The sequence below is a fragment of the Somniosus microcephalus genome, chromosome 7, assembly GCF_052327205.1.
Source record: "Somniosus microcephalus isolate GS21.2 chromosome 7, FLI_Smic_1.0, whole genome shotgun sequence".
Lineage (NCBI taxonomy): Eukaryota > Metazoa > Chordata > Chondrichthyes > Squaliformes > Somniosidae > Somniosus > Somniosus microcephalus.
Genome location: NC_140993.1, coordinates 16,582,374 through 16,608,660, shown reverse-complemented (window position 1 = coordinate 16,608,660; position 26,287 = coordinate 16,582,374). Strand labels below are relative to the sequence as shown.

Here is a 26,287-nt window from a genome sequence, read left to right as displayed (position 1 = left end):
GTGACTGCAGGAGGTATGATCAGTAAGTTCGCAAATGACACGAAGATTGGTGGAGTGGTTGTTGTGTCTCCTTGAGTTCTTATTACTATGTAATACAGACACTTTTAACTCATTTTAGTTTACGACTTTTACTCAGTTGTATTCTTGCTTTTATGATGTTGCTGCCGCATGGTGCGGAGTGATACAAGATGTCCGACCTTGCATTGCGCACTGCCTTTTACAGTGTGCCACATAGCAATATAAATACACTAACCAAAGTGGTTCCATTTAACGATGTAATAATAACGATGTAACAGTGGTAAATAGCGAGGAGGGAAGCCACAGGCTACAGGACGATATAGACGGGATGGTTAGATGGGCAGAACAGTGGCAAATGGAATTTAACCCTGAAAAGTGTGAGGCGATGCGTTTTGGGAGGACTAACAAGGCAAGGGAATACACAATGAATGGTAGGACCCTAGGACAGACAAAGGATCCACCGGAACTGAATGCAGTGCTCCAGATGGGGTCTGACCAGAGCTTTATACATTGGCCCGTATTTTCCGATCCTACGGGCGTGTACGAGCTGTGTACACACCTGCCGGTCAGCGTGTGAAGCGCATGTGCTGACAACCGGCACTTCCGATCTGTCAAGAATCCTCTCGACAGATCCTCCACCTGCCCTGGAGAAGGGCCTCTGTGTGGGGGGGGGGGGGTGGAAAGAGAGAGTTCCACTTTCTGGAGAACCTCCGCCCGCTGAAAACCTTAAAATCTTATGCCTGGTAAAAGTGCAAGGCCTGCCTTTACCAGCAAAAGTGCTTAAAAAAATTTTTAAAACATTTTTTTCAACTCATTTATAATTTTAAAATACTTTTATAAAAAAAAGGTAAGTTTATTTTTAGCCCCGTAAAAAACTTTAATTACTTTTTTCAATAAATTATATTTTAAACAAATTAAATTTTCTGTAATTTTAACTCATTTTAAAAATGTGATTGAAAAAAATGTATTTAATGTTTGTGTCTTTTTTCAGTGACCTGTCAAAAGTATGAAGGGGGATTCCCTTCTCTCATTGGCTCGCCTGGCCCACGTGATCCCAGGGAGCATTGCGAATCGCCTGCACCCCTGGGGTACCTGGGCCTCTGCGCGCGCACCAGGAGAGGACCAGGATTGGAAGAATCCGGGCCTCGGGAGCCCTCAGGTAAGAGCATAGATTTTTTCCCCCGATAAGAGGCATCCACACGCAGGAAGCCTCCTGTCGGAAATTATGGGCCAATAATTCCCATGGAAAGATGTTTAACTGCAGAAGCTGAGAATTTCCTTGATGGTTCTCCCGCTTCACCACTGTAACCTTGGCACAGAACCCCCCCCCCACCCCCCCGACCTCTTTATGGTGTGAGTGGTGATTCTGCCGAACTTGCGCCACAGCTAGGGCAGTGCCGGTGGGAGAAGGCCTGAGGAAATTCCCGGCGTGAAGGCTTTATTATTGGAAAAGTGACCAAGACAATAATGCTAGACAGGTAATGCATTTGGGGAGGTCTAACAAGGCAAGGGGATACACAATAAATGGTAGGACACTGAGAAGTGCAGAAGATCAGAGGGACCTTGGAGTGCATGTCCACAGATCCCTGAAGGTAGCAGGGCAGGTAGATAAGGTGGTTAGGAAGGCACACGGGATACTTGCCTTTCTTAGTCAAGGTATAGAATATAAGAGCAGGGAGGCTATGCTTGAACTGTATAAAACACTAGTTAGGCCTCAGCTAGAGTACTGCGTGCAGTTCTGGTCATCACATTACAGGAAAGATGTGATTGCACTGGAGAGGGTACAGAGGAGATTTACAAGGATGTTGCCTGGGCTGGGGAATTTTAGCTATGAGGAAAGATTGGATAGGCTGGGGTTGTTTTCTTTGGAACAGAGGAGGCTGAGGGGAGATTTATTTGAGGTGTATAAAATTATGAGGGGCCTAGATAGAGTGGATAGGAAGGACCTATTTCCCCTAGCAGAGGTCAGTAACCAGGGGGCATAGATTTAAGTAATTGGTAGAAGGATTAGAGGGGAGTTGAGGAGAACTTTTTTCACCCAGAAGGTGGTGGGGGTCTGGAACTCACTGCCTGAAAGGGTGGGAGAGGCAGAAACCCTCATCGCATTTAAAAAGTACTTGGATACGCACTTGAAGTGCCGTAACCGACAAGACTATGGACCAAGAGCTGGAAAGTGGGATTAGGCTGGAGAGCTCTTTTTCAGCCGGCACAGGTATGATGGGCCGAATGGCTTCCTTCCATGCTGTACATTGCTACGATTCTAAGAAGACTTCCAATTTGTGCAAGTTGCCATTATTTATCTGAGAGGTTGGACGATGAGTGTAGGCGAGCCATTCAACTTCAGAAAACATCACAGCTGAACATGATCCTGTCTTAACTCGATGTCCATAAGCACACACTTGGGATCAGACCCGGGACGTTCCTGATTGGTACGTCCAGCTTCTTACTGAAATAACTTCTCTGGACCAGCAGGGAAGCCTGTCAGCTCATTTAAATGCAATCATTTCAACATCTAGGCCTGAGATCGAGTCGATTAGGCTTATATTCGCTCGAGTTTAGAAGAATGAGAGGGGATCTCATTGAAACTTATAAAATTCTAACAGGACTAGACAGACTAGATGCAGGAAGGATGTTCCCAATGGCGGGGGAGTCCAGAACCAGGGGTCACAGTCTAAGGATAAGGGGAAAGCCATTTAGGACTGAGATGGAGGAGGAATTTCTTCACCCAGAGAGTGGTGGACCTGTGGAATTCTCTACCACACAAGGCAGTTGAGGCCAATTCATTAAATATATTCAAGAAGGAGTTAGATATATTTCTTAAGGCTAAAGGGATCAAGGGGTATGGGGAGAAAGCAGGGACAGGGTACTGAATTTGGATGATCAGCCATGATCTCGTTGAATGGTGGAGCAGGTTCGAGGGGCCGAATGGCCGACTCCTGCTCCTATTTCTTATGATCTTATCTCAAATGCTCTTCAATGTTGTAGACATGTACGGTATAAATATATCATGTCCAACAATATACACAGTGCATACATTATTCTATTTGTGCTTATCGGAACTTGTTAGCATTCAAGTTAATAGTACTTACTCTCATTATTTATGGCCAAAATGGTCGCCGTGTATGTGCCATTAACCACATACTCAGACTCTCGATCAGGAATCCCAACAAAGGTAACCTCCCCAGTTTCGGAGTTAATCACCAACCAGTTAGCTGCATCATAATTCTTTGCATATCTGTTGCCAATGTTGAAAATATGGATTAGCGTTTTTGCTAGATTTGTTTAAAATAAGTTTAAGTGGAGGGGGGGAAAAAAAACCCCCCAATAGAATCACATCCTTACTTGGTCATTTTACTCGGTTTCCCAGAGTCCGCACTAACCGCGCGATATGTCCCAAGCACTTCATGCACCTTTTTGTGAGTAATACTTTCATTGATCGACACGAGCCATTTTGAGGGCTTGAACGTGAAACCTTCTTTCACATCTTTCACGTGGAGTTTTATTTTAATCGGCTTTACAATATTGGTGTCAGGCACAGAACTGTGGTACGGTGCCTTGTTAGAAACTCGAATCATCAATGTCACCAGTTCCATTTCTTCATAATTCAGTGCCTGGGCAAGAGAAGGAAATGCAATCTTCTCCGGTGAAAACAGAAGAACATTCAAAAAAAGAGAGATTCATAATCAAACAAAACACGAAGGGGCACGGTAGCAGCGTGGTTGTGTTACTGGACTAGTAATCCAGAGGCCTCGACTAATGATCCAGAGACATGAGTTCAAATCCCACCACGGCAGATTAGTGAAACTACCGGATTGTCGTAACAACCCATCCGGTTCACTAATGTCCTTTAGGGAAGGAAATCTGCCGCCCTTACCCGGTCTGGCCGATATGTGACTCCAGACCCACAGCAATGTGGTTGACTCTTAAACTGCCTCTCTGAAATGGCAGCTCACCACCACCTTCTCGAGGGTGATTAGGGATGGGCAATAAATGCCGGCCTTGCAAGCGATGCCCACATCCCAGGAACGAATAAAAAAAGTAATTGACAAAAGACCTCATACTAATTTACTCAATTCCAATTATGGCCATTCAGCCCCTCGAGCCTGTTCCGCCATTCAATTAGATCACGGCTGATCGGCATCTCAACTCCATCTACCCGCCTTGGTTCCATAACCCTTAATACCCTCGCCCGACAAAAATCTATTATTCTCCACTTTGGAATTTTCAATTGACCCCACCCCCCCAGCCTCAACAGCTTTTTGGGGGGGGGGGGGGGGGGGGCGGGGAAAAAGAGTTCCAGATTTCCACTAGCCTTTGTGTGAAGAAGTGCTTCCTGACATCACCCCTGAACGGCCTGGCTCTAATTTTAAGGTGATGCCCCCTTGTTCTGGACTCCCCCCCCCCCCCCCCCCCCCCCCCCCCACCCCCCACCAGAGGAAATAGTTTCTCTCTCTACCCTATCAAATCCTTTAATCATCTTAAACACCTCAATCAGATCACCCCTTAATCTTCTATACTCGGAATACAAGCCCAGTCTGTGCAACCTGTCCTCGTAATTCAACCCTCTAAGCCCCGGTATCATTCTGGTGACTCTGCGCTGCTGCCCCTCCGAGGCCAATACCTCCTTCCCAAGGTGCGGGGCCCAGAACTGAACACAGTTACACCAGATGGGGTCTGACCAGAGCTCTGTACAACTGTAACATAACTTCCACCCCTTTGTATTCTCCAGTCCCCTTTGAGATAAAGCCCAATATTCCGTTAGCCTTTTTAATTATTTTTTTTGCACTTCAGTGATTTCTGTACTTAGACCCCTAAATCTCTCGGCTCCTCGTCTCTCACCATTTAGAAAATACTCTGATCAAACTTTCTTGGGTCCAAAGTGGATGGCCTCGCGCTTGGCTCACACTGGACTCCATCTAGCCACAGCTTGCTAAGGTGCTCAGAGTTTAAAGCGTTGGCGTTCCTCTCCGATGTTTACATGGTAGAAGCAGCTTTACTTGACTTGCAACATTACCTTCTGAATAATCAAAATTCCCTCGTTTGTGCGATTATCCACTTCCATCCTGAAGTGTTCACCTTCGTCGCCTTCAATAATATCAAAGTGCGCCAACCAGTTGTCGGTGAATTCTAGATCCTTATCCAACACCTTTATGCGCACCACCTCAACATCTTTAGAATTTTCTGTCACAGTTGCCACGTGCTGAAATGGAAAACATGATCGTTTCTTTAGTTGTCTGTGAAGGAATTTAATGCAATTCTTTTTCTATACAGATTATCTGGTCATTATCACGCTGTGCGCAAATCAGCTGCCACCTTTGCTACATTACAACAGAGGCTAGACTTTTTTTTTTATAGAAAAAGTGTTTCATTGGCTGTAAAACGCTTTGGGACGTCCTGAGGTTGTGAAAGGCGCTATAGGAATGCACGTCTTTCTCTGAATTCGAGAGAGGGTTTAGTGCGATTAGGAGACACATCAGTGCTTCAATGCAAATCATGGACGATTCTCTCTAGATTTGGCCGAGAATATTTTCCGTTTAATAAATAAATGCTAGAGCCTTGGTACGCAGAGAATGCGAGTCAAGTATGGCCATCCTGGCTCCTAGAATTAGGAGTAATTTTTACCATGGAGGCATTTGCAAAATATGCATTAGGAATACAGGAACAGGAGGAGGCCATTCAGCCCCTCGAGCCTGTTCCGCCATTCAACAAAATCATGGCTAACTCCATCCACTTGCCTTGGTTCTGTAACCCTTAATATCTTTAATACTTAATGGGGGGTGAATTTGGGTACCTTTGCACCTCCAGCTAGCACCCCGGGGGGGCGCTAACAGGGCGTAAATGGCTTTGGCGGGAGTTTTGCGGCAGCGCTAAGGCGTTGCGCCCCGATCTCCTTCGCTCGGAGATTGTGACGTCATTGGCGTGCGCATCGCCCCAGACCCGAAATTGCCTTCCACCCCACCCCCCCCACCCCCACCAATGCTGGGTGAAAACACCGACAGCTGCAGGAGGCGCGCATCGGGCAGCCGGCCATTTCGGGGGGGAGAGGGGCGATGATTAAAGGCGAGGTGGCCGAGGTAAATAAAAAAAAACAAACCTCACCCTTTCCTGTACTAGTTTTTTTCGCGGGTTCCTGCCCGCGATCGATCAGCCCGGCACGCTGCTGATCGCGCGGGATCGCGGCTGCCTTGGTGGTCCAGGTAGGTACTTTTTCCATTGCAGATCCTGCAGCGATGGCCTTTCCCTTTAAGGGAGGGGAGGAGCCTTTGAACGCGGCGGTGCCGCTCGGCCCAGTGTGCAGTGCTGCTGAAATCTCCGCCCCGCCTCGCTGCCGATTGCCCTCCAAGAAGGAAATGGAGTGGTTGATTTAGTCCACCACTTCCTTCCTGGAGCGCCAGACCAAATTTTTTTTAAAGTTAGTAATCGTTAGCGCCTGGCACTAAATTTTCCAAACTTTTAAAAATTAGCGCCCCAAATGGGGCAAGAGTGAATTTCTCCCCAATAACCCTTAATAACATAAAAATTGCTTTTGAAAATATTAGTCTTTCTTTATATAAAAATGCTTGTTAAAATGAGGACATTCCCACACTCAATTTTTTATTTGTCACAGAACGAAAAACAACATTGCTAGAAAAGCATTAAAATAAAGCGGACTAAAATAGGCCACGGAACCTCAGTGTGGTCCAAGGGCATGACCTTTCCGTGGCATGGGACTGAAGAGAATCATTGAATTCTGCTTAAAAATGATCATGCAATAATCTGAAAGGGTTCATGGAGCTATGAATTTCCCTTTCAGATGTCCAGCTCAATCCTGCAGTAGATGGAGGATGAAAGAATTAACAAGAAAAACAGGAAGACTGAGGGGTGACCTGATAGAGGGTCTTTAAGGTTCTGAAAGAGTTTGATAGGGTAGAGGTAGAGATGTTTCCACTGGCGGGCGAGACCAGAACTAGGGGCCATCAATATAAGATAGTCACTAATAAATCCAATAGGGAATTCAGGAGAAACTTCTTTACCCAGAGAGTGGTGAGAATGTGGAACTCGCTACCACAGGGAGTGGTTGAGGCGAATAGTATAGATGCCTTTTAAGGGGAAGCTCGATAAACACACGAGGGAGAAAAGAATAGAAGGATATGTTGATGGGGTGAGATGAAGAGGGGTGGGAGAAGCCTCGTGTGGAGCATAAACACCGGCACGGACCAGTTGAGTTGAATGTCCTGTGCTGTAAAAACTCTAATACCACCACTTTTCTTTATATATCACCAAACAAAAATTCAGCAGTAGTCAAAGTGATCACCCAATATAATTTTTTTCCACTAGCTGTCTGTTAGCTAGATGATTAAATCCGATACTGTATCAGACTTGATCTTACCTCCAATTGTTCAATGACAGGGGTGTTGTCATTAACATCCAAAATCCTGATTTGAGCGGTTGCTGTTGCAACTAATCCTTGAATATTTCCACTCCTGTCACGAGCTTCAACAAGGAACGTATAGAAATCCTGGGTCTTAATAAGTAGAAACCACATGAAAAATCTTTAGGAATATACTTCTGGAAAATGTTATTTTAGATAAGATTTCATCCAGTTAAAACACAACTAATATCACCTTCAAATTAAAAATGTAATCGTACAGTATTCATAAAGCAAAACACATTATATACATAGGTCTCAATGTCAATACGATACAATTTTCCCTGCTGGTGACCTCAAGCCATATTTAGGTCATGACATGTTAGAAGCCCTTGCTTGTCAACCAAACTATGTGCCCAGAACAGAGGGCATCCATGTTAACAAAATATCACAAGCTTATCCACAAGCTTACTGTGCACAGTTTTGATCTCCTTATCTGAGGAAGGATATACTTGCCTTAGAGGCAGTGCAATGAAGGTTCACTAAATTTATTCCTGGGATGCAAGGGTTGTCCTATGAGGAGAGATTGAGCCTATACTCTCTGGAGTTTAGAAAAATGAGAGGTGATCTTATTGAAACATATAAGATTCCGAGGGGGGATTGACAGGGTAGATGCCGAGAGGTTGTTTCCCCTGGCTGGAGAGTCTAGAACTAGGCGGGGGGGCATAGTCTCAGGATAAGGGGTCGGCCATTTCAGACAGAGATGAGGAGGAATTTCTTCACTCAGAGGGTTATGAATCTTTGGAATTCTCTGCCCCAGAGGGCTGTGGATGCTGAATCGTTGAGTATATTCAAGGTTGAGATCGATAGATTTTTGGACTCTAGGGGAATCATGGGATATGGGGATTGGACGGGAAAAGTGGAGTTGAGGTCAAAGATCAGCCATGACCTTATTAAATGGCGGAACAAGCTCGAGGGGTCACATGGCCGAGGGGTTTTCAATATTCAGGAAAGATAGGCGAAAAGGAGGTGGGGTAGCATTGCTGGTTAAAGAGGAGATTAACGCAATAGTAAGGAAGGATATTAGCTCTGATGATGTGGAATCTGTATGGGTAGAGCTGAGAAATACCATGGGGCAGAAAATGTTAGTGGTAGTTGTATACAGACCCCCAAACAGTAATGCCGAGGTTGGGGATGGCATTAAATGGGAAATTAGAGACGCTTGCAATAAGGGCACAGCAGTTATCATGGGTGGCTTTAATCTACATATAGATTGGGCTAACCAAATTAGTAACAATACTGTGGAGGAGGAATTCCTGGAGTGCATACGGGATAGTTTCCTGGACCAATATGTCGAGGAACCAACTAGAGATCAGGCCATCTTAGACTGGGTATTATGTAATGAGAAGGGATTAATTAGCAATCTTGTTATGCAAGGCCCCTTGGGGTGGAGCGATCATAATATGATCGAATTCTTCATTTAGATGGGGAGTGAAGTATTTGACTCAGAGACTAGGGTCCTGAATTTAAATAAAGGAAACTACGATGGTATGAGGCGCGAGTTGGGTAGGATGGACTGGGGAATGTTACTTAAAGGGTTGACGGTGGATAGGCAATGGCAAACATTTAAAGATCACATGGATGAACTACAGAATTTGTTCATCCCTGTTTGGCATAAAAATAAAACAAAAAAGGTGACTCAACCGTGGCTAACAAGGGAAATTAGGTGACGTAATAAAACTCACTGCGCACTTGATTTGAGCATAAAGCAAGGCTTTAATCAACTTGTTTCAGAACATGGAGGTCCAGTTGTACTTCACTAGTTCCTTGTCTTACAAAATGTCCCTGGCAAGCTGGGGCCGACACCCGAGTATTTATACTCCTTGGACGGCGCCACCAGCTGGCCGTCCAGCGTTATTTCACGAGTAGTTTCTTGATGAATGATGAGATTTATAACATTAGGGAAATTAGGGATAGCATAAGATCCAAGGAGAGGACATATAAATTGGCCAGAAAAAGCAGCAAACCTGAGGATTGGGAGCAGTTTAGGATTCAGCAAAGGAGGACAAAGGGATTAATTAAGAGGGGGAAAAGAGAGTATGAGTGTAAGCTTTCAGGGTACATAAAAACTGACTGTAAAAGCTTCTATAGATATGTGAAGAGAAAAAGATTGGTGAAGTCAAGCGTAGGTCCGTTGCAGTCAGAATCAGGGGAATTTATAATGGGGAACAAAGAAATGGCAGACCAATTAAATACATACTTTGGGTTCGGTCTTCACAAAGGAGGACACAAATAACCTCCCAGAGATGTCGGTGAACATAGGGTCTAATGAGGGGGAAGAACTGAATGAAATCAGTATTTGTAGGGAAATATTGTTAAGGAAATTGACGGGATTGAATGCCGATAAATCCCCAGGGCCTGATAATCTACATCCTAGGGTACTTAAGGAAGTGGCCCGAGAGATAATAGATGCATTGCTGGTCATCTTCCAAAATTCGATAGACTGGAACAGTTCCCATGGATTGGAGGGTAGCTAATGTTACCTCACTATTCAAAAAAGGTAGTAGAGAGAAAACAGGGAATTACAGACCGGTAAGCCTGACATCGGTAGTGGGGAAAATGCTAGAGTCCATTATAAAGGATGTAATAGCAGAGCACTTGGATAACAGTGACAGGCTCGGACAAAGTCAACATGGATTTACAAAAAGTAAATCGTGCTTGACTAATCTACTGGAATTTTTTGAGGATGTAACTGGTAGAATAGATAAGGGAGAACCAGTGGATGTGGTCTATTTGGACTTTCAGAAGGCTTTCGATAAGGTCCCGCATAAGAGATTAGCGTGTAAAGTTAAAGCACATGGGATCGGGGGCAAGGTACTGGCTGGCAGGCAGGAAGCAAAGAGTTGGAATAAACGGCTCTTTTTCCGAGTGGCAGGCAGTGACTAGTGGGGTACCGCAGGGATCGGTGCTAGGACCCCAGCTATTAATGATCTAGACGAGGGAACTAGATGTAATATCTCCAAGTTTGCAGATGACACAAAGCTGGGTGGGCGTGTGTGCTGTGAAGAGGATGCCGAGAAACCCCAGTATGATTTGGACAGGTGGGGTGATTGGGCAGATGCATGGCAGATGCAGTATAATGTGGATAAATGTGAGGTTATCCACTTTGGTGGCAAAAACAGGAAGGCAGATTATTATCTGAATGGCAATAGATTGGGAGAAGGGGAAGTGCAACGAGACCTGGGTGTCCTTGTGCACCAGTTGCTGAAGGTAAGCATGCAGATGCAGCAGGCGGTTAAAGAAGGCAAATGGTATGTTGGCCTTCATAGCGAGAGGATTCGAGTACAGGAGCAAGGATGTCTTGCTGCAGTTGTACAGGGCCTTGGTGAGACCGCACCTTGAGTATTGTGTGCAGTTTTGGTCGCCTTATCTGAGGAAGGATGTGCTTGCCATGGAAGGAGTGCAGCGAAGATTCACCAGGCTGATACCTGGGATGGCAGGAATGACGTATGAGGAGAGATTGGGTCGATTGGGCTTATACTCGCTCGAGTTTAGAAGAATGAGAGGGGATCTCATTGAAACTTATAAAATTCTAACAGGACTGGACAGACTAGATGCAGGAAGGATGTTCCCGATGGCGGGGGAGTCCAGAACCAGGGCTCAGAATAATGGGTTGGCCATTTAGGACCGAGATCAGAAACTTCTTCACTCAGAGGGTGGTGAATTTTTGGAATTTTCTACCCCGGAGGGCTGTGGAGGCTCAGTCATTGAGTATATTCAAGGCTGAGATCGATAGATCTTTGGATACTAAAGGAATCAAGGGATATGGGGATTGGGCGGGAAAGTGAAGTTGAGGTCGAAGATCAGCCATGATCTCATTGAATGGCGGAGCAGGCTCGAGGGGCCGAATGGCCGACTCCTGCTCCTATTTCTTATGTTAACAGAAATGTTCCTGTCTTTGTTGATGACATCACCTTTTAAAGAGTAACTCCACCTCCTGAAAGATGAGCTGTGACCTAAATCATTACAGACAAAATGAAGCTACAATATCTTCAACTGAGATCTACGCAACTTTGAGCTTAGTCTGTGGCGTCAACCAGGGCAACTGATGAGGTCAATGCTGGAGATAAATAGGCGTCTGCAGGAGCTGAATATCATGGCTTCAGCTTTACTATGTTTAACGGGAAGGAAGTTTAGCCCATTGGTTCAGAGGGAGTGGATGGGAGGAGCAGAGGTGTGAAGAACAGAAGGATTAGGAGCAGGAGTCGGCCATTCGGCCCCTCGAGCCTGCTCCGCCATTCAATAAGAGCACGGCTGATCATCGGCCTCAACTCCACCTTCCCGCCCCGATCCCTAAATCCCTCGATTGCCTTAGAGCCCCCACTAAGGAAGGCAGTCGATGTACTTGCTCACTGGACTCGATGTGGTAAAACAAGGCGGCCACTGCTGCAATACTGGCCATCAATCATTGCTCAGTGCACTGCATGTGCAACGTGAGAACATCAGAATTATGGTGTCAGCGGGATTTTAAAAGCAGCTACATTATCACCAAGAGGCCCAGCACCATACAGATTCAGCGCTGTAACACCAAGCGGCCAAATCACACTGGGAATAATTTTGTAACGTGAAAACCATCGAGGTAAAGTGGGCACGGTAGTATTACAAAGCATTTACAGGACAGAAACAGGCCATTCGGCCCAACTGGTCCGTGCCAGTATTTCTGCTCCACGCGAGCCTCCTCCCACCCCTCTTCATCTCACCCCGTCAACATATCGTTCTATTCCCTTTCTCCCTCATGTGTTTATCCAGCTTCCCCTTAAATGCATCTATACTATTGGCCTCAACCACTCCCTGTGGTAGCGAGTTCCACATTCTCACCACTCTCTGGGTAAAGAAGTTTCTCCTGAATTCCCTATTGGATTTATTAGTGACCATCTTATATTTACGGCCCCTAGTTCTGGTCTCGCCCACAAGTGGAAACATCTCTCCGTCTACCCTATCGAACCCCTTCATAATAGTAATTGGTAGAAGGATTAGAGGGGAGTTGAGGAGAACTTTTTTTCACCCAGAGGGTGGTGGGGGTCTGGAACTCACTGCCTGAAAGGGTGGGAGAGGCAGAAACCCTCATCGCATTTAAAAAGTACTTGGATATTCACTTGAAGTGCGGTAACCTACAGGGCTACGGACCAAGAGCTGGAAAGTGGGATTAGGCTGGATAGCTCTTTTTCGGCCGGCACGGGCAAGATGGGCCGAATGGCCTCCTCCTGTGCCATAAATTTCCATGATTCTATGATTAAGAATCTTTGCGGGTCTGCAAGATATGTTAACACACTCACGTGAAATGTTTTCACTAACCTCCCGGTCTAGGTGCGTATCTATTACTTTGATTTCTCCATTCATTGTAGCAGTAAATTGTTCCTCAACATGTTGTGATATGATTCTGTACTTAATAATGGCATTCTCGCCTTCATCTGCATCAGTTGCATTCAGCTTCATTGCAAGTGTACCTAGAAGGGATGCAACAATACAGAGATTTGACATTTTTAAACTGAGATTGCACCAGTTCAAGCAGCTCGGGAAGGATATATCGGCCTCGGAGGGGGAGCAGCGCAGATTCACCAGACTGACACCGGGGCTTAAGGGGTTAAATTATAAGGACCGGTTGCATTCCTTAGAATATAGAAGACTCAGATCTAATCGAGGTGTTTAAGATGATTAAAGGAGTTGATGGGGTCGAGAGGGAGAAACTATTTCCTCTGGTGGGGGGGAGCCCAGAACAAGGGGGCATAACCTTGAAATTAGAGCCAGGCCGTTCAGGGGTGATGTCAGGAAACACTTCTTCCCACAAAGGGTGGTGGAAATCTGGAACTCTCTCCCCCAAAAAGCTGCCGAGTCTGGAGGTCAACTGAAAATTTCAAAACTGATATTGATAGATTTTTGTTGGGTAAGAGTATTAAGGGTCACGGAACCAAGGCGGGTAGATGGAGTTAAGATACAGGTCAGTCATGATCTAGTTGAACAGTGGAACAGGCTCAAAGGGTTGAATAGCCTCCTCCTGCTCCTATGCTCTTAAATGGGACTCCCATTCCTGATCACTATCCAATAATACCTCTGCAAAAGCACGTGTGTAGACACATAGATGGGAACAGAATCTGTCCAATTGTCTGTCACTGACACACACAGGCACGCACCCCCACAGACCCGAGCGCGCGCGCCCACCCACCGACCCGCAGCGCGCGCCCACCCACCGACCCGCGCACCCCCACAGTAGAGCTGGAAGCTAAATCAGATTCCGCACACACCCACAGGCCCGCGCGCGCACGCCCACAGTAGAGCTGGAAGCTAAATCAGATCCTGCATAGCCAAAAAAAAAAACTTACTTATGGTTGACCTCTAACCTGAACATAGCATCATGTTGATAAATCATTGCGTATTTAGACTGTCACAAATTTTAATACTGAGCATTTTCGCTCGGTATCAGTGCCTGGGGCAGGTCCACATTCCAACGCCAGATTCAGGCACCAGGAGCGGAAAGACAAACAACATTTAAAAGAGAAGTATTAAAAAAAATTTAAATAACTTACCGAATGCACTCAGCTCTTCAACACTCCCTTCAAAGACGTTTAGTTTGAAAATTGGAGAATTATCATTTATATCTATAACTTTAACTACGAGTTCAATTGGGGTTTCTCTTGGTTTTCCGTACTGATCATAGGCTTGACCTGTAAGCTGAAAATATATACATACATATATATATATAAATAAATAAAAAAGATTCACCAAGCCAAATATTCTGGCACTGTAGAAGTCTAGTCAGAATCGTAGGTATATTGGGCGGTATTTTGTGACCCTACGGGTACGGACAAGGTGCGCAAGTTCCGAGTTTAGGCATTGATAAGGCACATGTCTATATTGCTAGTTCTTTCTATCTTTCTCCTGGGTTCGCAACTTTCCTTCTTTTAAAAACTATAACTTACTTGAATCGCCTCCGGCCGCATTGGATTCCAGACTGTCCCAATCACACCTACTCTCGCCAACTCCTACTGACTTCCCATCCACCATCACGTTGTCTCGCTCAACAGCCTCGTACCTCCCTACTTCTATAACCTCTTCCAGCGCCATGCAGCAATGCACACTCGCCGCTGTTCCAATGTGATCTTCCTTTTCAACACCACGCCCACCCCCCTCCCCCCCCTCCACTTTTTGTTCCATCTCCGCTCTGCACTCCTTAAACATAGCACCATAGAATAGTGCAGCTCAGGTGGTCGGCATTCGGCCCAGCGAGTCTGTGCCGGCTCGTTCGAAAAGCAATCCACTCCCTCCCCGCTCTTTCCCCATATCCCTGCAATTTTTTCTCTTTCAAGTATTTATCCAATTCCCTTTTGAAAACTACTATTGACTCTGTATCCACCACCCTTTCAGGCAGCGCATTTCAAATCCTAACCACTGGTTCTTTTGCCAATCACCTTAAATCTGTGTCCTCTGCTCATCGACCCTTCAGCCATTGGAAACAGTTTCTCTTTATTTACTCTGTCGAAACCCTTCATAAATGTAAACACCTCTATCAAATCTCCTCTTAGCCTCCACTGCTCCAAGGAGAACAACCTCAGCTTCCCCAGTCTAGCCACGTAACTGAAGTCCCTCATTCCTGGAACCATTCTGGTAAATCTCCCCTGGACCCTCTTCCTAAAGTGTGTTGCTTGGGTCCCTCTCTTCTCTCTTTCAAAAGCCTCCTCAAAAATCGAGCTCTCTGACCATACTTTTTGGTCATCTTGCTTAATATCTCTCCAGTCTCTCCTCAGTATCTGGTTGTCACCTCTGTTGAGGGCTTTGGGACATTCACTATATTGAAGCACTCTTGTTATGGTTCTCTAATGGCTGCAGAGAACAAGTAAATACAATGAAAAACCGCCCAATTCCACTTACGTTAGTCACTACACAATGTACGAATGCTGTATAAGGAACAAAGCTATCCCAATTACTAATACAACTCACACAAGATGGGATAAGAAAACTACAGCACGTTATAAATGCTGTGGGGTTTATATGAATGGAATATTTAAAATTACATTAGTTATGTCATTAGAGTCAGAAGGTTGGGGGTTCGAGACTTGAGCACAAAAATCTGGGCTGACACTCCAGTGCAGTGCTGAGGGAGTGCTGCACTGCCGGAGGTGCCATCTTTCGGATGAGGCGTTAAACCGAGGCCCCGTCTGCTCGCTCAGGTGGACGTAAAAGGTCCTACGGCCAATATTTCGAAGAGGAACAGGTGAGTTCTCCCCAGTGATCTGGCCAATATTTATCCCTCAATCAACATCACTAAAAACAGATTATCTGGTCATTATCACATTGCTGTTTGTGGGAGCTTGCTGTGCACAAATTGGCTGCCGCGTTTCCTACATTACAACAGCGACTACACGTTGTAAAGCGCTTTGGGACGTCCAGTGGTCATGAAAGGCGCTGTATAAATGCAAGTCTTTCTTTATTACCATTGCTAAAATAGTCTGAGAAACAAGCATTGGAATAGTACAGAGAGTAATTGACTAGTGATGAATCTTGTTGCACAGAGCAATCTTCACAGGGTATGAGAAATGTGGAACAAGAGCCATGTTTTAACAAGCTTTCTTCCAACATGGGAAAGGAGCTGCAACTTACGATGAACTGTGGATTTATTTCACGGTCCACCTCTCCTGTAATATTTAATGCACCGGTGTGTTTATCGATCACAAACAGACCACGAGGTGGCTCATTAACCCCGGGTCCAGTAACGATGTAGGTTATGCTAACACCCGGTAAGTCTTCTGCATCCGATTTAATCTAAGGACAGAAACAGTAGAAGATATTAAATATATAATGTTATCACACCAAATGTGTTCCGAACACACATCCGCAGCGTAACAAAGACCGCCTACTTCCACCTCCGTACCATCGCCCGTCTCCGCCCTTGCCTCAGCTCATCCGCTGCTGAAACCCTCATCCATGCCTTTGTTACCTCTAGACTTGACTATTCCAACCGCACTCCTGGCTGGCCTCCCACATTCCACCCTACGTAAACTTGAGGTCATCCAAAACTCGGCTGCTCGTGTCCTAACTCGCACCAAGTCCCGTTCGCCCATCACCCCCTGTGCTCGCTGACCTACATTGGCTTCCGGTTAAGCAGCGCCTCGATTTCAAAATTCTCATCCTCGTTTTCAAATCCCTCCATGGCCTTGCCCCTTCCTATCTCTCTAACCTCCTTCAGCCCCACAACCCCGCCCCCGCCCCCACCCCCCCCCGCCCGAGATATCTGCGCTCCTCTAATTCTGCCCTCTTGAGCATCCCTGATTATAATCGCTCCACCATTGGTGGCCGTGCCTTCAGTTGCCTGCCTAAATCTCTCCAACTCTCTACCTCTCTCCTCCTTTAAGACGCTCCTTAAAACCTACCTCTGACCAAGCTTTTGGTCACCTGCCCCAATATGTGGCTCGGTGTCAAATTTTTTTTTGTCTTAAAATACTCCTGTGAAGCACCTTGGGACGTTTTACTACGTTAAAGGCGCTATATAAATTCTAGTTGTTGTTATACATCTTGTAACAGGAGAAACTGCAGGACTGCTTGAGGAATCCTTCAATGGAACTCTGCCTCTGAACATAACTGAGACAGACCTTGCTGCTGAAGGGGAATCTACATTAAACATCCCTGACAAGAACTTTAATACAGAGGAGAGCTTTGAATGTTGGCTATATCACTTTAAAAATTGCAAGCTGAGAACAAAGCATATGGAGGAACATTTTTAACAGACCTTACTCGGACAAGGAAAAAAAAGGCTAAAGCAAAATACTGCGGATGCTGGAAACCTGAAATAAAAACAGAAAAAGCTGGAGATACTCATCGGGTCAGGCAGCATCCGTGGAGAGTGAAACCAGAGTTAACGTTTCAGGTCGATGACCCTTTGTCAGAACTGGGAAAAGCTGGAGATGGAACAGGTTTTTAAGCAAGTGTAGGGGCGGGGAAAGGGGGGAGGGGAGGAAAGAACAAAAGGGAAGGTCTGTGATAGAGTGGAAGGCGGGAGAGATTAAATGACAAAAGGGATGATGGTGCGAGGCAAAAGGAGATGGTAATGGGACAAGTAAAGAAACAAAAGCTGACTCTAGATGAAGTGTAAATGGCACTGGCAGAATGATCGACAGCAGCCACGTGAGGGTGAAAAAAATGATAGGAGCAGAGGTTATGATCTGAAATTGTTGAACTCGATGTTGAGTCCAGAAGGCTGTAAATTGCCTAATTGAAAGATGAGGTGCTGTTCCTCGAGCTTACACTGTGCCAATGAAGCTCAGTGTAAGAGGCCGAGGACAGAGAGGTCAGAGTGGGAGTGGAGCGGAGAATTAAAGTGACAGGCGACCGGAAACCCGGGGTCACCCTTACGGACTGAACGTTTGGTCTTCCCAATGTAGAGGAGACCGCATCGTGAGCAGCGAAAAAAAGGCAGTTGTGGCCACGGACACAGCTGGTGTTGCCTTGGAACCAGTGGAACTGATCAGCACTGTCTTGAGATAAGACCCTCATTAAACTGCAACAGGTGACACGCATGATGAAGTAACCACACTAAACTCTGAACCAACCATGAACAAGGGGAAAAGCCATGCTTGAATGAGCCAATCATTGAGGTGTATACCACGAGAAGAATCCGAGCACAAAAAATACAAGAACTGACACAAGACCTAGTTTTTTTTTTTTTTACTGCAGTCGGCCAGAATAAACGTACCCTGGTCTAATGAAGAGAAGATGTCTGAAGATTTCAACAGACTTAGTGATCGCCGGTTTGGCCACTTGAAGATTCCAGGACAGATTAAGTTGGGTTCTTATTTAATCCATGTGTTAGTGGTTAAATAAATGGTCTCGGAGAGAGATAGTGTATCTGTGTGGTTTTCTGATAAAGTGGATTCTACTCTAATGCCTAATGTGGGAGGTATGAAAGTCGTAAATAATTCCTACACTATTACCGTTTGGCATATCCATAATCCTCTCGGCTCCATGTTTCATAGCCATGTGCTGTATGGAATTAATTGTTTGCGTGTCTTAACTGATAATTCAATTGTAATTTTGCGATTTTATTTCTGTATTTTACCCAACATGTCGCACGGGGCGTGTAGTTTATTGATTGGAATACAAGTGAAGCGAAACCAATTCAGTGGCCCCACCATGTTCAATTTACATAGCAGAGCTGAAAAGCTGCATCATATATTTTAATATCCTTAACAGGAGTATTTTGTTATCAACATGAATTTAGAAACACAAGAGGATTTTTATCCAATTAGCGCACATACCCAATTCGCCACCTCTCTGGCATTCTGGTAAACTAGAAAAAAATCAGCCAGATTGCCTTCACATGGCACTTCTAGATTGAACACTGGGATGACAGGGTTGTCCTATGAGTAGAGGTTGAGTAGATTAGAAGAATGAGAGGTGATCTCATTGAAACAAAAAAGATTCTGAGAGGGCTCGACAGGGTAGATGCTGTGGCAGATAGGGAAAGTCATCGCAAGAATCCTCCTCAATCGCCTTCTCCCAGTGGCCGAAGAGCTCCTTCCAGAGTCACAATGCGGATTCCGCCCACTAAGGGGCGCAATGGACATGATCTTCACCGCAAGTCAATTACAAGAGAAATGCAGGGAACAGCACCAACCGCTGTACATGGCCTTCTTTGATCTCACAAAAGCCTTCGACACTGTCAGCCGTGAGGGATTATGGAGTGTCCTCCTCAAATTTGGCTGCCCTCAAAAGTTTGTCACTATCCTCCGCCTGCTTCACGACGACATGCAAGCCGTGATCCTGACCAACGGTTCCACCACAAACCCAATTCTGTACGAACCGGGGTCAAGCAAGGCTGTGTCATCGCACCAACGCTCTTCTCAATCTTCCTTGCTGCAATGCTCCATCTCACCCTCAGTAAGCTCCCCACTGGAGTGGAGCTAATTTACAGAACAAACAGGAAACTGTTCAACCTCCGTCGCCTCCAGTCCAGATCCAAGGTCGTCCCATTCTCTGTCGTCGAATTACAGTATGCAGACGATGCTTGCGTCTGCGCTCGCTCGGAGGTCGAACTCCAAACCATCGTAAACACCTTCACCGAAGCATACGAGAGCATGGGCCTTACACTAAACATCCGTAAGACAAAGGTCCTCTACCAACCTGCCCCTGCCACACAGTGCTGCCCCATGATTATCAAAATCCACGACAAGGCCTTGGACAACGTGGACCACTTTCCATACCTCGGGAGCCTACTGTCAACAAGGGCAGACGTTGATGACGAAGTCCAACACCGCCTTCAGTGTGCCAGTGCAGCCTTCGGTCGCCTGAGGAAGAGAGTGTTTGAAGACCAGGACCTCAAACCTGGCACTAAGCTCATGGTCTACAGAGCAGCAGTGCTACCCGCCCTGCTGTATGCCTCAGAGACATGGACCACGTACAGCAGGCACCTCAAGGCACTGGAGAGGTACCACCAACGCTGCCTCCACAAGATCCTGCAAATCCATTGGCAGGATAGGCGCACCAACGTCAGTGCTCTTGCTCAGGCCAACATCCCCAGCATCGAAGCTCTGACCACGCTCAATCAGCTCCGATGGACGGGTCACATTGTCCACATGCCCGATACGAGACTCCCAAAACAAGCGCTCTACTCGGAGCTCCGGCACGGCAAGAGGGCCCCAGGTGGGCAAAGGAAACGCTTCAAGGACACCCTCAAAGCCTCCTTGAAAAAGTGTAACATCCCCACCAACACCTGGGAATCCCTGGCCCAAGACCATACAAAGTGGAGGAGAAGCATCCGGGAAGGCGCCGAACACCTCGAGTCTCTTCGCTGGGAGCAAGCGGAAGCCAAGCGCAGGCAGCGCACATCAACCGAAGCACCCCACCCACCCACTCCTTCAACCACTGTCTGCCCCACCTGTGATAGAGACTGTAGGTCCCGCATTGGACTAATCAGTCACCTGCGAGCTCATTCTTAATGTGGAAGCAAGTCATCCTCGGTTCCGAGAGACTGCCTAAGAAGAAGATGCTGAAAGGTTGTTCCCCCTGGCTGTTGATTCTAGAACCAAGGGTCATAATCTCAGGATAAGGGGTCGGCCATTTAGGACTGAGATGAGGAGAAATTTCTTTACTCAGAGGGTTGTGAATCTTTGGAATTTTCTGCCCCAGAGGGCGGTGGATGCTCAGTCGTTGAGTATATTCAAGACTGAGAGCGATAGATTTTTGGATACTAGGTGAATCAAGGGATATGGGGATCGGGCAGGAAAGTGGTGTTGAGGTCATAGATCAGCCATGATCTTATTGAATGGTGGAGCAGACTCGAGGGGCTGTATGGCCGACTCCTGCTCCTATTTCTTATGTTCATAGCTAAACTCATGGCTGTCCAGTTTCCTATCAGATTGCTTTATCTCTGCTGTAGTTGATCACTGGCTCTTGTACTATTAGCTTAGGAATTCTCCAGGGTTCTGTCCTATTCAGCTGACCCCCCATTCCTTCTTCATATAAGAACATAAGAAATAGGAGCAGGAGTCGGCCATTTGGCCCTTCGAGCCTGCTCCATCATTCAATAAGATCATGGATGATCTTCTACCTCAACTCCACTTTCCTGCACTATCCCCATATCCCTTGAACCGCTGCAGTCTGTGTGGTGAAGGTGCTCCCACAGTGCTGTTAGGGAGGGAGTTCCAGGATTTTGACCCAGCGACGATGAAGGATCGGCTGATATATTTCCAAGTCAGGATGGTGTGTGACTTGGAGGGGAACTTGGAGGTGGTGGTGCTCCCATGCGCCTGCTGCCCTTGTCCTTCCAGGTGGTAGAGGTCGCAGGTTTGGGAGGTGCCTTGGCGAGTTGCTGCAGTGCATCTTGTAGATGGTGCCCACTGCAGCCACGCATGTATGTTCGTATACAGGCTGAAGTTTACGAAGGGTGGAGGAATGTGGAACTTGCTCGCATAAGGAGTGCTGGAGGCGAATAGCATAAATGCATTCATGGGAAGCCAGATATATACTCGTGAGCGAGAAAGGAATGGAAGGTTATACTGATGGGTTTGATGAAGAGGGGTTGGGGGGGGGGGGGGGGGGGGGGAGGCTCGGGTGGAGCATAAACACCGGCACGGACCAGTTGGGGCGAATGGCCTGTTTCTGTGCTGGTTGTATGCAAATATACTACACTGTGGCGTTACACACAGTGTTTCCCCAATGTGGCATGTAGATAAACCTGTATAATCCCCTTTTAACTGCTGTATTCCCCTCCCCCCGCAAGACAGTTGCAAGCGGAGAGGAATAGGGCACGTTCAGACTTGCCTGCTGCTGATAGAAGGAAAACCAATCAGGTTCCAGCAGGTGACCAATCCGTGAGTCATCACAGGTTCGCGGGCTTCACGAATTCAGTACTGTATTGAGAGAGTTGGAGTAAAGACCTATTTCTTGTAGCTCGCTGTGTTGCCTATTTCTTTACGCAGGAGACCGTAGTCCCCCACAACACAACCAAAATATTGTCAGAACATGCTCCACGGCCAAGTGTGTCAATCTGTTCCAGACATATTAATCAGGCAGTGCATTCCAGATGATAATATCTCGCTGCATGAAATAATTTCTCATCTCCCCCTCTGGTTCTTTGGCCAATTACCTTCAATCTGTGACCTCTGGTTACCAACCCTTCTGCCACTGGAAACAGTTTCTCTCCATCTGCTCCATCAAAACCATGATTTTGAACTCCTCTATCAAATCTCCCCTTAACCTTCTCTGCTCCAAGGACAACAACCCCAGCCTCTCCACATAACTGAAGTCCCTCTTCCCTGGTCCCATTCCGGTAAATTTCCTCTGCAGCCTCTCCAAGGCCTTGACATCCTTCCTAAAGTGCGGTGCCCAGAATTGGGCACAATACTCCGGCTGGGGCCTAACCAGTGTTTTATAAAGGTTTAGCATAACTTCTTTGCTTTTGGACACTTAGGACTGCATTTTCCAAGCCCCGAGGAGGCGGGAAAATTGCAGAATCGGGGGAGGGCAGGAACCCATCCCGCCCCCGTGCCAATGTCCCAGGAGGCGGGTACCCGACCTGTGCTGGGAGCCGCCTCCCCGAGGTGGGAAGATGATTAGTGCCAATTAACTGCCTGTTAACAGGTAGTTAACAGGCAGCTTTTTGCCTAATCCCTACTTTTAGCCCTGAAGTGTGGGCTTCCCGACGGCTCCGAACCACGCCAAGTTAGCGAGGCGGACCGTCGGTCTGCAGGGGTTGGAGGGGTCGAGATGTCTGTTGTGCAGGTGAGTGATGGGTGCATAGGTAAGTGTGTGAGGTAAGTGTAGTGTGTTTTAATAAGTTTTACTTACCTTTACTTCTTCCTTCAGTTCTCGGGAGTCCCTCAGCTCATCGGCACAGAAAGCAGAATGGCCGCTGAAATGTCAAAAGCTGCAGCCTCTGCTTTCTGTTCTGGAGAGATCTCTAACTGAGTCTGAGTAGAAGGACTCAAGTTAGAAGACAGATTGTCAGTGTTTGACAGCTTCACAGAACTGTCAAACGCTGATATTTCATCTGTCAAAAGCTCTTGACAGATGAAATGTCAATCGCTGACGTCACCAGTAACCAGGTGTCCCTTAATTGGCCTGCTGAGCCCGCTGGGCGGGCTTAACAAGGTCAATCAAGGGAAAGTAGCGTGGGTTGGCCACAAGTTGATGGAGGCGGGACTAAAACCCAACAAGTGGGAGTCCCGCCTCCAAAAGCTCCCCATTGACAAAATCCAGCCCTTAGCCTCTATTTGTAAAGCCCAGGATCTCGTATGCCTTTTTCTAACAGCCTTCTCAACTTGTCCTGCCACCTTCAAAGATTTGTGTCCGTGAACCCCCAGGTCTCTCTGTTCCTGCACCCCCTTTAAAATTGTACCATTTAATTTATTTTGCCTCTCCTCATTTTTCCTTCCAAAATGCATCACTTCAGACTTCTCTGTTAAATTCTTCTCCTTAGGCACGGAGGATGACTTGCTTCCACATTAAAAATGAGTTCTCAGGTGACTGATGTGTCCAATGCGGGACCAACAGTCTCTGTCACAGGTGGGGCAGACGGTGGTTGAAGGGGCGGGTGGGTGAGGTGCTTGGGTTGACGTGCGCGCCTTCCGCTGCCTGCGCTTGGCTTCCGCTTGCTCCCGGCGAAGAGACTCAAGGTGTTCGGTGCCTTCCCGGATGCTTCTCCTCCACTTTGTGCGGTCTTGGGCCAGGGATTCCCAGGTGTCGGTGGGGATGTTGTCCTTTTTTCAAGGAGGCTTTGAGGGTGTCCTTGAAGTGTTTCCTCTGCCCACCTGGGGCTCTCTTGCAGTGTGTTAAATTGCACCTGCCATGTCTTTCCATTTCACCAGTCTGTCGACGTTTTCCGGAAGTTTGTCATCCTCCCCCTCACCGTTTACTACATTTCCAGGCTGTCATCGGCAAACTTTGAAATGATGCCGTCTACCCAAATCCAGGTCATTGACATATATCATAAAGGGCAGTGGTCCCAATACCGACCCCTGGGAGACACCACTGCACACTTCCCTCCAGTCTAAAAAAAAACTTTCACCACTACTCCCTCCAGAAACTTAACTGGACCAGCCACATAAATACTGTGGCAACAAGAGCAGGTCAGAGGCTGGGTATTCTGCGGCGAGTGTCTCACCTCCTGACTCCCCAGAACCTTCCCACCATCTACAAGGCACAAGTAAGGAGTGTGATGGAATACTCTCCACTTGCCTGGATGAGTGCAGCTCCAACAACACTCAAGAAGCTCGACACCATCCAGGACCAAGCAGCCCGCTTGATTGGCACCCCATCCACCACCTTAAACATTCACTCCCTCCACCACCAGCCCACCCTGGCTGCAGTGTGTACCATCTACAAGATGCACTGCAACAACTCGCCAAGGCTTCTTCAGCAGCACCTCCCAAAACCGCGACCTCTTCCACCTAGAAGGACAAGGGCAGCAGGCGTATGGGAACACCACCACCTCCAAGTTCCCCTCCAAGTCACACACCATCCTGACTTAGAAGTATATCGCTGATCCTTCATCGTCGCTGGGTCAAAATCCTGTGGGAGTACCTTCACCACACAGATTGCAGTGGTTCAAGGCGGCTCACCACCACCTTCTCAAGGGCAACTAAGGATGGGCGATAAATGCTGGCCTTGCCAGCGACGCCCACATCCCATAAGCGAATTTAAAAAAAATTATGAGGAGTTGCAAAAGGAACTGAACACTGTGCAGTCATCAGCGAACATCCCCACTTCTGAGCTCATGATGGAAGGAAGGTCATTGATGAAGCAGCTGAATATGGTTGGGACTAGGACACTGCCTTGAGGAACTCCTGCAGCGATGTCCTGGGGCTGTGATGATTCATCTCCAACCACCACAACCATCTTCCTTTGTGCTAGGTGTGTCTCCAGTCAGTGGAGAGTTTTCCCCCCGATTCCCATTGACTTCAAGTTTACTAGGGCTCCTTGATGCCACACTCGGTCAAACTTTGCCGTGATATCAAGGGCAGTCACTCTCACCTCACCTCTGAAATTCAGCTCTTTTGTCCATGTTTGGACCAAGGCTGTAATGAGGTCGGGAGCAGAGTGGTCTTGGCGGAACCCAAACTGGGCATCAGTGAGCAGGTTATTGGTGAGTAAGTGCTGCTTGATAGCACTGTCGATAACACCGTCCATCATTTTGTTGATGATTGAGAGAAGACTGATGGGGCAGTAATTGGCCGGATTGGATTTGTCCTGCTTTTTTGGATAGGACATACCTGGGCAGTTTTCCACATTGTCGGATAGATGCCAGTGTGGTAGCTGTACTGGAACAGATTAGCTAGATGCGCGGCTAGTTCTGGAGCACAAGTCTTCAGCACGACAGCCGGGATGTTGTCGGGGCCCACAGCCTTTGCTGTATCCAGTGCGCTCAGCCATTTCTTCTTGATATCTCATGGACTGAATCGAATTGGCTGAAGACTGGCTTCTGTGATGGTGGGGACCTCAGGAGGAGGCCAGTATGCATCATCCACTCGGCACTTCTGGCTGAAGATGGTTGACAACGCTTCTGCCTTGTCTTTTGCACTCACGTGCTGGGCTTCACCATCATTGAGGATGGGGATATTCATGGAGCCTCCTCCTCCAGTTAGTTATTTAATGGTCCACCACCATTCATGACTGGATGTGGCAGGACTGCAGAGCTTTGATCTGATTTGGTTGGTTCCCTGGCTTGATGGTAATGGTAGAATGAGGGATATGCCGGGCCATGAGGTTACAGATTGTGGTGGAATACAATTCTGCTGCTGATGATGGCCCACAGCGCCTCATGAATACCCAATTTTGAGCTGCTAGATCTGTTCTGAATCTATCCCATTTAGCACGGTGATAGTGTCACACAACACAATGGAGGGTGTCCTCAGTATGAAGACGGGACTTTGTCTCCACAATGTGCGGTGGTTACTGCTACCAATATGGTCATGGACAGATGCATCTGTGGCAGGTAGATTGGTGAAGACGATGTCAAGTAGGTTTTTCCCTAGTGTTGGTTCTCTCACCTGCCGCAGACCCAGTCTAGCAGCTATGTCGTTCAGGACTCGGCCAGCAGTGGTGCTACGAAGCCACTCTTGGTGATGGACATTGAAGTCCCCCAACCCAGAGTACATTCTGTGCCCTTGCTACTCTGAGTATTTCTTCCAAGTGGTGTTCAACATGGAGGAGTACTGATTCATCAGCTGAGGGAGGGCGGTAGGTGGTAATCAGCAGGAGGTTTCCTTGCACATGCTTGTGTCAGCTGTGGCTCAGTGGGTAGTGCCTTGGCTTCCGAGTCGGAAGGTTGTGGGTTCAAGTCCCACTCCAGAGACTTGCGCACAATAATCTGGGCTGACACTCCAGTGCGGTGCTGAGGGAGTGCCGCACTGTCGGAGGTGCTGTCTTTCGGAT

General features: G+C 47.1%; 1 protein-coding gene across 1 annotated transcript in view; it reads right to left on the bottom strand.

Annotated features, from left to right (window-relative positions):
• LOC147114527 (desmoglein-2-like) overlaps positions 1-26,287 on the bottom strand; it is a 69,494-nt gene that overhangs the window by 31,058 nt on the left and 12,149 nt on the right. Inside the window, exons 5-11 of the mRNA XM_085993931.1 lie at positions 16,022-16,183; positions 13,951-14,095; positions 12,722-12,873; positions 7,388-7,522; positions 5,033-5,218; positions 3,361-3,629; positions 3,108-3,253 (exon numbers count right to left, since the gene is read on the bottom strand). Coding sequence (XP_085850057.1) covers positions 3,108-3,253; positions 3,361-3,629; positions 5,033-5,218; positions 7,388-7,522; positions 12,722-12,873; positions 13,951-14,095; positions 16,022-16,183 — 1,195 coding nt within the window. The remainder of the gene's footprint in view (positions 1-3,107; positions 3,254-3,360; positions 3,630-5,032; positions 5,219-7,387; positions 7,523-12,721; positions 12,874-13,950; positions 14,096-16,021; positions 16,184-26,287) is intronic.